Source organism: Polyodon spathula, chromosome 18 (genome assembly GCF_017654505.1).
Source record: "Polyodon spathula isolate WHYD16114869_AA chromosome 18, ASM1765450v1, whole genome shotgun sequence".
NCBI classification, from domain to species: Eukaryota; Metazoa; Chordata; class Actinopteri; order Acipenseriformes; family Polyodontidae; genus Polyodon; species Polyodon spathula.
In genome coordinates this window covers 17,079,419-17,091,882 of record NC_054551.1, presented here as the reverse complement: position 1 = coordinate 17,091,882, position 12,464 = coordinate 17,079,419, and the positions used below count along the sequence as shown (strand labels likewise).

Below are 12,464 nucleotides of genomic sequence, written 5' to 3'. Positions count from 1 at the left end.
GCACAGACAGTATCTGTCTCTAAAACACTGTTTCCACTGCACAGACAGTGTCTGTCTCTGAAACACTGTTTCCACTGCACAGACAGTGTCCTTCTCTGAAACGCTGTTTGCACTGCACAGAGAGTATCTGTCTCTGAAACACTGTTTCCACTGCACAGACAGTATCTGTCTCTAAAACACTGTTTCCACTGCACAGTCAGTATCTGTCTCTTAATAACAACACTGCTACGCCCTGCTGTCCACCCCCGATTTCACTGAAGAAAATTATATTAGGCTTGTAGCCATGTTGCAGCATGGTAGAGGAGCAAATGTACAATTCTATGTGTAGCAAAAATGTCTTGCGTATTCTTGTGATATCCCCATCAGTAAGTTAAAAGGACTGACTCATTATGGAGGAGACTTGCTGATTTTATATATATATATATATATATATATATATATATATATATATATATATATATATATATATATATATATATGTTCTAATTTTATACATTCCCCCTGCTTGGCTGATATTTATCTGTATCATCAGGCAATGTTCAATGGTGATGCCTCCTAGAATGTTACACTACTGTTTTCTAATAACACTAGATACAGCATTGCACCTTTGTGGGTTTCCAGTTTCATTGCTGGATTCAGTTTGTAGTCACATTCCTGTCAACATGGCCTTACTATGTATTAACCTTGTGTGAATTATTGAATTGATAAAGATGACTACGGTAAAGAGGGACTCTTCTGTATGACTTTCAGATACAAATATGTAGCTTTTTAATCCTGCAAATATGACTTGTAGCTTCAAATGATTTTGCTATGAAAATAAAGGATACTCTCAGATTTTTTTTTAAACCTTGCTTGTCTCTGGTTACAGCTGATTGAGGACAACAATCTTTATCTAGCAAGGAAGCTGAATGTTAGTGAGAAGTCCTGGACCACAGTTTCTGCTCACTTCACCGTGGTCCTGATGTTTAGGGTAAGACACTACCAAGGATCTAAAACTAGTGTTTGACAAACTAGAGGAGTGCTGTTTCTGTATTGAACAGAGGGGTGGTGTGCACTGTGGAGGCCTCTTCAGTGAGTTCTGATCAGTGATCTGAATAGGATATCACATTACTGGGAAACAAGTATTATACATTGATAAAAGTACAGCTGCTAACATCACTATTTTATACAATGACTTTATTCAGACACGTCCCTCTTTCTAAGAGCTTATTTTATACAGTATGATATAGGGAGCTGGTGCATTCTTGCTGCTGTAGTCAGTGCTGGATAAGTTACTTTTAAAAGAGTAATCTGTTACAGTTGCAAGTTACTAGAAAAAGCTAGTTACAGTAAATTATTACTTTAAGAAAATGTAACTAGTTATAGTTCCAAAAAGCTATAGTTTACATTTTACAGAGATATTTTTTTCAGTTTGGTCCGGCTGCAGTTTGAAATATTCTTTGAAGATCCAGCTTTCGAACTCACTCCTTCCTTCCTCTAATGCAAGATTATTTAAAAACAAGTTCATGTGACATGCAAGGTTTGCCTTACACTGTTGAAGTGATTTTCTGATTTCCACGTTTTAATATAACTAAAGTAACTACACAATTGTTTTCACACAAAATGAAATGCATTCCAGATTTTGCTGCCTCTCTAAGAAAGGAACCACTAGTTATAGGAAAATGTAATCAGATTAGTAATATGTTACATGTAATGCATTACTCCCCAATACTGACAATAAACTATATTTTTTACAATGTTTCAGTCAGTCAGAGCACTGATTGATTTATCACACAGATTCAGCAAAAATCCAACCCAAACCATGTAAATATACCCTCAACCTTGTAGTTCTACTTGTAAATGGGTCCCGTAGTTCTAGTTGTATAGTTATACTACAGACCCGGATGAAACCTGCATCACAATTGAATGAAACAACTGAAATGCCGTGGTCCAGTTCAAACACAGCACATCTCAGTCACTAGTCTCATGCCCACTGCCTCTGTACTGCACTGGACCAGCCGCGGCAGAGCTTACAACATCTCAAAGGTCGAAGGAACCGGAAACATTAATGTCCAAAGTGTTTGCAATGTGTGAAATAATGGAGCTGCATCACCTGGTAACCATGGCAATGATTACACTCAGCTCTCAGCTTGTGTTTACTGATAAGTTAACAATAACAACATTGCACTTATGTAGTGCCTTACAAGACCAGATTCCTCTTCAGGTGCAGGTGAAAAAATTGGAAAATATCGGGGGAGCGCTAGGGGCGTGCTCAGTCAAAATAATTGTGCATGTGCACAACCTGAACAAATAAGGTATATTCTTACTCCTTTGCAATATAATACTTTAATGGATGGTAAAATGTGTTATACTATACATGTGCATACAGCGTCATTCTACTTTTGTGTTTTTATAAACTGAATCTATTTTTTTTTTTTAATATAAATCCAGGGCTGGTAATGGAACATGAAACAGGCAATGTGATTGGTCAAGCAAGGTTGCAGCTGTTCATGTATTGGATGGATACAGACATTTGGAGCCTTATCACATTCTTTATTAGTGCGCTGCCTCGCAGAATTTAAAGTATTGGACATAACTGTCTTGCTTTAGTTACAGATGTAAAGCTATAACTATGAAACTGAGTGACCAATTACCTGCAAAAAATCCCAAAGTAGTAAGCAGATATGTCGATTTGGATGAAGGACAATTAAATGAACTGGAAGATAGCCAGTTCTTTATACCCAATCACCGTGTCATTGAGTTGACTCAATCATCACTGTCTTGACTAAAGATATCTGACTAAATGTTACTTCAATTATTGAGCTCCAAAAAGTCAGTGGTAGTTTTTGAATATATATTGTTCGCAGTTGTTCATCTAAATTCATTAATTACATTTATATAGCACTTTATACAAAATGATCACAAAGCACTGTAGAGTACATATCAAAAAAAAAAAATCACAACACATTTGTGTAGGATTGTGGCAAAGTGGTGAGTGATTACAGATGCATGCAGTGCAGATACAAAACAGACAATGATTTCCATGTGCAAGGATGTATATTGATTTAATTAGCAATGTCCAAAGCCTTATGACAAACACCCGTAAATAATAATGATGGAGTGACACAGCGGCGTGTATCACTCAGTATTTGTATATCCCCGGGTTTGATCCGTAACCCAAAAGTCCAGTTTTTACACACCAACACTAAACACAAAACACAAGCACAGTTCCTAGTGACAATGAATAAGTGCTAGTGGTGTATTACAGTTCTCCGTGAAATGCAGGGGTGAAAGTGACATCCGGGTTTAAGAACATAAGAAAGTTTACAAACAAGAGGAGGCCATTAAGCCCATCGTGCTTGTTTGGTTGTTAATAACTTATTGATCCCAGAATCTCATCAAGCAGCTTCTTGAAGGATCCCAGGATGTCAGCTTCATTACTGGGGAGCTGGTTCCAGACCTTCACAATTCTCTGTGTAAAAAAGAGCCTCCTATTCTCTGTTCTGGATGCCCCTTGGTCTAATCTCCATGTGTGATCCAATGCTGGCTTTCACTCCAGATCATGCTACTGGTAGTCTATTAACAAACAGACAACAGTTAACAAAACACTGACACAAGAAAACTCACGGTTTCACAATACGGCAACATGGACTCCTTGTAGGTTAAAACACTAACCATTTAACAAGAAACATATCACTTGCACTACACCCCTATTTATACCCTCGTTCATGACCCCTAGGTTAATGAGCGTATCCACTCCTCCAATCCTCGGATGCCACACTGTCTCTCATCCGAATCATTGAGCTTGGGTGCCATAGCTCAGCCCCCTTCCTAAATGACCGACTTCCACCTACCATAAAGGATAAATTGTCATGCCATTTAGTTAAGGGTACTCTGTACCTTATACATAGTGCCCTCACAAAGTTGATACTCTTGGTTGGTGTGTAGTGTGTATAATATATTTAGCATAGCAAGGGCATTTAAAAAGCTAGATCAAATATTTAGGATGAGAAAAGATACTAGCCTCAAAATGGTGAACCTGGAACCCTGCTGATAATGACTAGCAGCCCCCCTGTCCAGCTTGACCCTGTGATTGCTCTGCAGGACACAGCTGATATGAATAGGATCCTGCAGATCACTGACCCCTGGAGGGAGCAGCTGGGGAAATTTGATCAGGACATGAAGAAGAAAGAGGACTCAGGTCGGGAGAAGGTCAAGCTAGTAGCAGCCGGCATCTCAAAGTGGAAGAAGCACATCGTGGAGGACATTCTGTGAGTCTCCAGCACTGTGAAGCACAGTTCAAATAGCCAACATCTCCTGCATAGAAGTTACAATAATACCTTTCCTGTGTTACCCTTTCACCTGAAATAGGTACTGTTTCATAATAGTACTGTATACTGTATACTCCATAAAAAGTACTGTTTCATAATTATTAACAGCTTTGTATAACTGCTGATCTCCCTTGAAGCATGGTGGCCTTGTTTACCTTTATGTCAAATAATGGTAAACTATAGTAAGCGGATAGTAAAACTGTGGGAAAATTGCAAAAATACCAGAAAATCTACTGTGGTAAACTTTTATAAGGGTATTTTTTTGCCACAATCCCAGAATTCCCATACTCTTTCTTCCAGTTAAAAATTAAGTGGTCTCACCTGTTTTTCACTCGAAACTATGTTGGCATTCAACACCCCAGAGACAGCTGTGCTAGCTGCTTTCTGCTTGTGGAGACTTAATTAATACAACTTAATTTGCACATGTTTGTTATGTAATGCAGTTGACAAAATATAGTCATTCATTATTGTTAGAAAATACCCGAGTGTCATTCTCCTCACTGTCAAGGTGTCAGTTACAGTAATTCTGTTGAGGTGAGCAGGTACATCTTGATCCCAAAAAGAAGTTTTCTCCCTGATTTTAGTATTTTTACTCCTGGTCCTTTTTCAGTAAATTTAAGAAATGATCGCTCTGTTAGGCCGTTCTCACTGATATGACCAATACCAAAATACAGCATGTTTTCAGCTAAGGTAAAACTGTTCATGATAAAAAAAAAACTATGTACACCTGCAAGGTTTAATAATGATTCTGGCTCTTTAACATTTGCATTGACACATAAAAGCAATAACAACATGAGAATTAGCAGAGAGCAGAGACTGGTTTGGCAATAAACCTGGCCTTGTCGGGTATGGAAGGACCTGTAATGAATGAGATCTGCTGTCTCTTTCAGCCCCACTCAGGAGCATGGGTTTCAGCGGGGTTCAGAGCTCACTTTGTGTAAGGAGTTGAGAGAGTGGGAACAGGTGAGGAGTTAGTATTTATTCACTGGATTGTACCTGCAGTACCTGTAGTATGTTTTCTTGATCCAAGAAGTCCCCATTATAAGTTTCCCATAGTAAAAGCAATGCAAAGTGCAATAAAGTATAATGAAAGTTTGGTGAAGCATAGGTAAGCATTGTAAAGCACAGAGAGGTTTAAGGTAAAGTATATTAAAATAAAAAAAATTAAAAACCTGTTAAATACAAAGCATAAAATGGGAAAAACATTGGGGAAACTGCAAAATTACTGAGGGAAACTTTTATAAGGGGCCTGTCTGCATAAAGAGACAAAGCAGACAAAGGGGAAAAATAACCTAAATTATACACTTTTATTTAAATTATGTTAACATTTTGACCTGGGGACCATGGAGGTTATAAAACATTTTGCAGCAAGTCTTGTTTTACTCTTTAATTCCCCTATTATGATATTTGCAATTGTTCACAGAAGATGGTGTCCCTTTAGTGTTCTTGAAACTTCAGTTTGAAACTCTGATCGGATCGTACAACAATCTAAAGCAACAGTAATCTGTGGTATAAACATTATGTTGTTATGACAGTAATTACATTGGAGCGTCGAAGTCTCAGAGGCTCCAGTTTCTAAACACAAAGCTAAGTCACTGAGGGGGTCTGCATATTGGATATCAGAACAAAAGAAAGTGAAAATTATGTTTGAAACTATCTAGTGTATGAAACCCACTAACTGGATATTACATGTCTTCAACCTAGGAAAAAGAAGGGACAGAGGGGACTTAATTGAAAATTATAAAACCCATTTAACACAGAGTAGAACAAGAGGGCATACATATAAGTACAACTAAGTTTAGAAGAGAAGCAAATCCACAGTCAGATACTGATGTGCACCATGTTTTGATTCTTCAACAAGAACAGGAATAACCAGGTTTTTCCTGCTTATTTCTGTGAATCACATCACAGTGTTAGTGTGCAGGTCTGTTCAGAAACAAAAGAATAATGGCACTGCAGCATTTTTAATAGCTGTGCCAATTCACAGCCGCACAGTTTCTATGAAGTCAGCTGTTTACTGTAACTTGGCTCACGCTTGCTTTGTGTTGGCAGATGTTGACTGAGGAGTCTGAGCGCTATGGAGGGGGGGAGCTGCTGTGTAACCAGGAGGCCCTGCAGACCATTGCCGAGCTGCAGGAAGACTGGACTGACATCGGGACGGTGGTGTTTGGGAGGCACCCAGGGACCAACGGGGAGAAAGCCAAAGGACATGGGGAGATGATGAAGATTTGCAGCTGTTTGGAGGAGCTGCACCAGCAACTAATGACCAGGACCGTCGGGGAGAACGGTAAAGACTGCCATGGGGTGCCAGTAATTGTAACAAACGAAATTCCATGCATCTGTCCACTATATAGGTCTCAAGTGTGCAGTTTTGAAAGAAATACATGTTCTTGAAAGGCATGGCTTGCAAACAGATTTCTTTAATAGTGTACTACATGATGAAAGTAAATGGCTTTTATTGATGGCTTTTATTTTTAAAAATAGCACATTCTCTGACTGTATTAATATAGGCTTCTTAATCATTTTTATTCTACATTTAGCTTGCTTGATTTCTGCCATGGCCGTTTTTATTTATCGATTATAAATTTAATCAGACAAATGCATAACCCTCGTGTTGAAATGAAAGTACATGTTTGGTGTAACGTGTGTTACTTTTAACACTGCACCTGTAGAGGTGAGTCAGTATCATTTGTTGTATAATCGTGAGAATATGTATTTCTAGATCCTGAAGTACTGTAAAATAAACCATTTTTTACTGTGAAAAAACATAGCCCAGACTATAGTAAACTATGGCAAATGCACAGTATAACCATGGGAAAAGCATGGGAAAACTGCAAAGTGACTGTGGTAATTCTGTAAGGGAGCACTGGCAAGATGTATAAAATGATAAAAGCTCTTGATATAGATGTTCCTTTCACATTCCACTGTGTAACAGCACCCTGATGCCTCATTTCCTATTATCACAGGCGTTCGAAGGATCCTCATGGATGTATTGAGAGAGATGGAAGGCTGGTCCACCAAACTGAACAATACTGCAGGGGTGCTGGGAGGACTGCCCCAGGCTGATTGGCTAAAGCTGTCTGTACTGTTTTCGAATGTGCTGAAAATGTTGGATGAGGCGGTGCAGCTGATTGGCTCCACCCAGCTGGAGAAAGACAGGAATGACCAGAAGCCTCACGTCAAGTAAGACCTGTTAGATGGTAGGAGATTGGTGCTAGTGGTAGGCAATGGATTTGGACTACCGCTGCACTAGTAGGACATTTTGCTTATTAAAACTGTTTCCATATACTAAGATACACTGCCTGGCCACTTTATTAGGACATGGTACCTCATATCATGATGGACCACCGTTTCCATTGATCACAGTGTTTCGTGGAAATCCATTGTCATTAATGTTTCATTCAATTGATGCAAAGAGGTAGATGGAGGATCATGAGGATGAATGGATGTTCAAGTTCATCCCAAACATGATCAACTGGATTGAGATCCAGGGTTTGTGGTGGCCATGGAAGATGTCTGAAATGCTCCTCAAATCATTTGCTCACGATTCTGGCAGGGGTGAAGGGGTGCATTATCGTCTTGAAAGTAACCATCAGGATACAAGTGCAGCATTGTTGGACTGACTTTAATCTGCAGTGAAGCTGAAATAAATTGTGGCATTGGGCCTTCCAGAGTAGACACGATACACCAGGAGAACATGCCTTACACTAGGGCGAGACCAAATCCGATCCTCATAATTGGGCATTAGAATTAGTAATCACGTCTGTTTTGCTGTGTACTTCAAGTAGAATATTTTGTTTATAGTTTGGAACTAATTCTATACAATCACATATGAGGTTGAATGTGGTTCCCGAGAGTACCCTGTGTAAATCCACATTCTTTATCGAATTATCTATTTTTGGCACAGCACAAATATGTATAGCAAAATCATTTATAGATGTATTTTAACTAAGTTGTATGCTTTTAGATTTATGTCTACAGTGTTTTAGCAGCTAGAATCCACCAGTGTACAAAGCTTTTATTTGTTTATACAGGTTATGCAGGAGCCATGAGCAATAGTCTCATGGTGCAAAGTGAATGAGAGAGAGCAGGGTACAATGCATCCCCAGGGTACTGCACGGTGTCGCATATATTCAGTGAAGGGTGCTGTTTTAATATCTGCTGTTTCGATCAGTGGTTTCAGAACCTGTGTTTGTAACTTACAGAATAGATACTGCAGAGGTGTTCTCTATGCTTCAGCAGTTCCTCTCCACCATGTCAAAATCAATGGAGTGTGAAAACAGCCGGCTTACACAAGAGGTGAGGAACCACCTTCATGTTCTTCAATATTTAAAGAGGTTGTAGTTAACACAGTCCTTTCACAAACCTTACCGGTCATGCCCTTCCATTTGCTGTATAGGTCTTTAAATGTGTAATTTTATAAAATACATGATATCGCAAACAATTGTATTTTAAAACAGGACATTGGGAATGATACCATTTAAAAGAAAGATTGCTTGCTTTGCCGTCCAGGAAATCTGTTACGACTTCACTTCATAGGTCATTTCGTCTCAGCAGTGACTTCGGGGTCAAAGCATGTTGCGAGCTGCAAAGCTTGTCGGTCATTAGCATCTTGATGGTCACAGACAGGAAAGAAGGCCCTCCAAGTGCCTAGGAAAGTGCAAGACTATCTGAAAACAAGGCCTTGTCTTGAACCCAGTGTTGCACCAGATATCATGTTTCAAGACTACATTTTTGAGACCTATATAGTGAGTAGATATGCATGGCATGTACAATATTTGGAATTATTTGAGCTACAATCACTTTAAGAACAAGAGGTAGCTCTTGTGGGATGGATGTATTAATTATGTCTCATGTCTATGGTTTTATTCGGTCCACTACAGATACATGTATAGAAAGTAACAATCGGTTCCTATTTTAGCAGGATCAAAGGTTCTTAACCAGTTGTGAAAATATATTTTTTACTTCTGACGTATGAGATATTGCAATTCTAGACTGGCTCAATTTGTTTAATGTTTCAAGTTATCAGCGCTTTGGCAAGCACAGCACCTGCCTTGAAATAAACACCTTATTATGTCTGTCTCTTACCAGCGAGGGTGTGAAAGATAGCCTCCCTCTGTGGAATGTATAAAAAAATGTCTTTTCCATTTTTTTCTGAGAAAAGGCCTGTTTTTTTGTCGTTGTTTATAGGAAAGGATTTTTATAAATTGTTTTCCATCACACTGTTTAAAGCTGTGTGAGCATTTCTGAAGAGCAGACAATTATATGTTGAGAGATGCCAAGGTATTGATTGGTGTTTGTAATGGTCTGGAGTCCTGGTGTGTTTAAAGCTGCTCTTGTTCCACACAGGTGAGCTCCATTCACAACTGCCTCACTCGATGGATGGTGGACCTGCTGCTCTGCATGGTCCCCAATCACGGTGTCTCTTGCTTGGCTGGTGTGCCACCTTCTTCAGAGGAAGAGAGTATGCAAGCTGTGGCCCTGCTCCGGCTGGAAGAAGACGCCAGGATTCTGACTGAGAAACTGTACAGGTTTTCAAAATACTTAACCAGGTACGAACCCAGCTATGAGCAGACTACCGTTACAAAACTTGAGTGCCTGCTTACACGATTATATAATGGTGTATTGTGGTGAAGTGGTTGCTGATAGTGAACAGGTGCAGGGGTGATGCAGTGCAGGAATAATCACAGGCAGACAATTATAATCCAGTTTTGCTTTATTTTGTAATTCCCGGTCTGATGACCTCAAACAGTAATCCCAGGTAATATACAGCAGTGTGTATTGCACTGTTTAATAATAATGGGTTGCAGTCCCAAATAATAAACACAGTTAGCACATCCACAATATACAATACACAGTCACCAAATCTGGGTGCGTGCTGTAGTGCTTGTGGTGCGTGATTACAGGTTATTTTCAGTGACTGTAGTGCAGTGTTGATCCGGTTTTGGGCTGGCCCTTGGCGACAGCTCTGGATTCGTGTTTAGCCATCTAGTGATAACAAACACAGTTTCTCACATAAACCAAGCGAAGGAAAAGATTTACGATTCTCCATCCCCGTTATGCTATCACGCATGACCCCTTGGTAAATGGGTATACATGTATATATAAATTGATTGATAACTGTTGGGGTAATACACCCCAAAATTCATTTCCTCTGATTCTCAGACTCCATGCAACACTATTTTATTAAAATAATCTTCTGCGGCTGTTATGGAGCATGCTGTGTTGGAGAATTTAATGAACTGAACTGCAAATTCCATTTTTTTGTAGTTACAGTATCTGACAAGTGCAATCTTTCTGCCATTCACCTTTTTCATTGGGATTTAAAAAATAGTACAGTTTACATTTAAAAAAAAACATCACCAGGGCTCTTATTCACAGTACAGCCTGCTGCTGATAGACTCTGTGAGAAATCGGCTCATAATTAATTTTATTAAAACGCAGGACCTTGAAAAAACAAAAGACCACAGTACATACATACTAGCCGTAACTAGAGGATATGTCAAGTGTATTTTCATTTCCCTCACAAGTAGAAAAACATTGACTGGTCTGGGATATCCACCCTGAGGACTGTATGATAGGCCTGTCATTATCCTGACATTTACATCACATCAACACTAGTGCCAGGAAGTTACCTGGTTACCTTCAAGTCAGGAAGCAACAGGTGTCCCCTGTTTAAATGAATACATAAATAGATGGATACATCAAATCAACATGAAGTGTGTGTGTGTGTCTCTCACAGGTCCTGCAGGAGGATTATTGTGGAAGAGGTTCAGCAGCAGAGAGACAAGTGCAGCGAGGATCCAGAAATGGAACTGCGTGAACTTCTGAAGATAAGGGTAACACACACACACACACACACACAGACATAGACAAAGACAGACACACGCAGACACAGACAGAGACAAAGACACACAGACAGAGACACACGCAGACACAGAGACACATGCAGACACAGACACACGCAGACCCACACAGAGACACACACAGACGCACAGAATACAGGGACCCAGACACACACACAGACACATGCAGACACATACAGAAACAGAGACACAGAGACACATGCACCAACGCATACACTGACACACTCAGATACAGACCAAGAGACACACACACACAGACGTAGAGACACAGGCAGGCAAATACACATAGACAGAGACACAGACAAATACACACAGACATTGATAAATATGTACAGACACTGCCACAGAGCGAAAAAAAAAAAGCGAAAACATCCCACAGACAACATTCTATAATAGAGCAGGGTATGATGTAGTAGTTCTGTCAAAGACATTGTACCTGCTATATATTTTTTTGCAAAGGCATCTTAAAGCAAAAAACCATCAGCATTAAATGCCTGTGTATAAATAGCAAATGGGATTATAAACACATTGTACATTTTCTGTTTAAATGTGATGGGTTTCTAATGTGATTTATGGCTTCTGTGGTAAATATCTATGTAGCTAGTAACCCTGAAGGCTCATTAATTTAATCTGTCAATCAGAACATGTGAAAGATGTGGAACTGTACTAGTCTACCCCCTAACATTCAGAACCCAGAACTCCCCAGTAATGTTGTTGAAGCTGACACTCTGGGATCCTTAAAGAATCTGCTTGATGAGATTCTGGGATCAATAAGCTACTAACAACCAAACAAGCAAGATGGGCCGAATGGCCTCTCGTTTGTAACCTTTCTTATGTACAATTGTACCAGCACAAACATCGGAATGAACTGTAATGGGTTTGTTTTATTAGAATGCATGGTAGTGGGCGACAACAAATGTCACTACTTTTCTGAGAGTGTGTCATTTTAGAATTATTATAATGTTTTTTTGGTTTTTTTCCCATTGCGCTAAGCAAGGCTTAAAACCCCCCTTATTCTGAACCAATTATTCAGCCTCATCGTGGCTCCTGTTTCCTTTGATATTGAATTCCTCTGTTTGTGTGGCTCATTTCAGGCTGAATGCATGGAATGGACAGAGACATGCCAGATCCTTCTGTCTGAGTTGAAAGGCAGTCCGGTGGTGCTGCTACCCACAGGCAGCCCGGAGACCCAGTCCGTGCTGGAGTTACCAGCAGTGGGGCAGGTGAGCAGGGGTTAGCTCAGTCACTTCTATATACATGTGGAGTGCTCAATCTACATTCACCTTCA

The 12,464-nt window shown here is 39.7% G+C and overlaps 1 protein-coding gene across 3 annotated transcripts in view; it reads left to right on the top strand.

Annotated features, from left to right (window-relative positions):
* The window catches only part of axdnd1 (axonemal dynein light chain domain containing 1), a 40,184-nt gene that overhangs the window by 15,016 nt on the left and 12,704 nt on the right, over positions 1-12,464 (top strand). For all 3 annotated transcript variants that reach the window (XM_041277110.1, XM_041277108.1, XM_041277109.1), the window contains exons 13-21: positions 869-970; positions 4,084-4,250; positions 5,201-5,273; positions 6,363-6,597; positions 7,277-7,493; positions 8,516-8,609; positions 9,660-9,862; positions 11,053-11,149; positions 12,271-12,399. In XM_041277110.1, the coding sequence (XP_041133044.1) occupies positions 869-970; positions 4,084-4,250; positions 5,201-5,273; positions 6,363-6,597; positions 7,277-7,493; positions 8,516-8,609; positions 9,660-9,862; positions 11,053-11,149; positions 12,271-12,399 (1,317 nt within the window). The remainder of the gene's footprint in view (positions 1-868; positions 971-4,083; positions 4,251-5,200; positions 5,274-6,362; positions 6,598-7,276; positions 7,494-8,515; positions 8,610-9,659; positions 9,863-11,052; positions 11,150-12,270; positions 12,400-12,464) is intronic.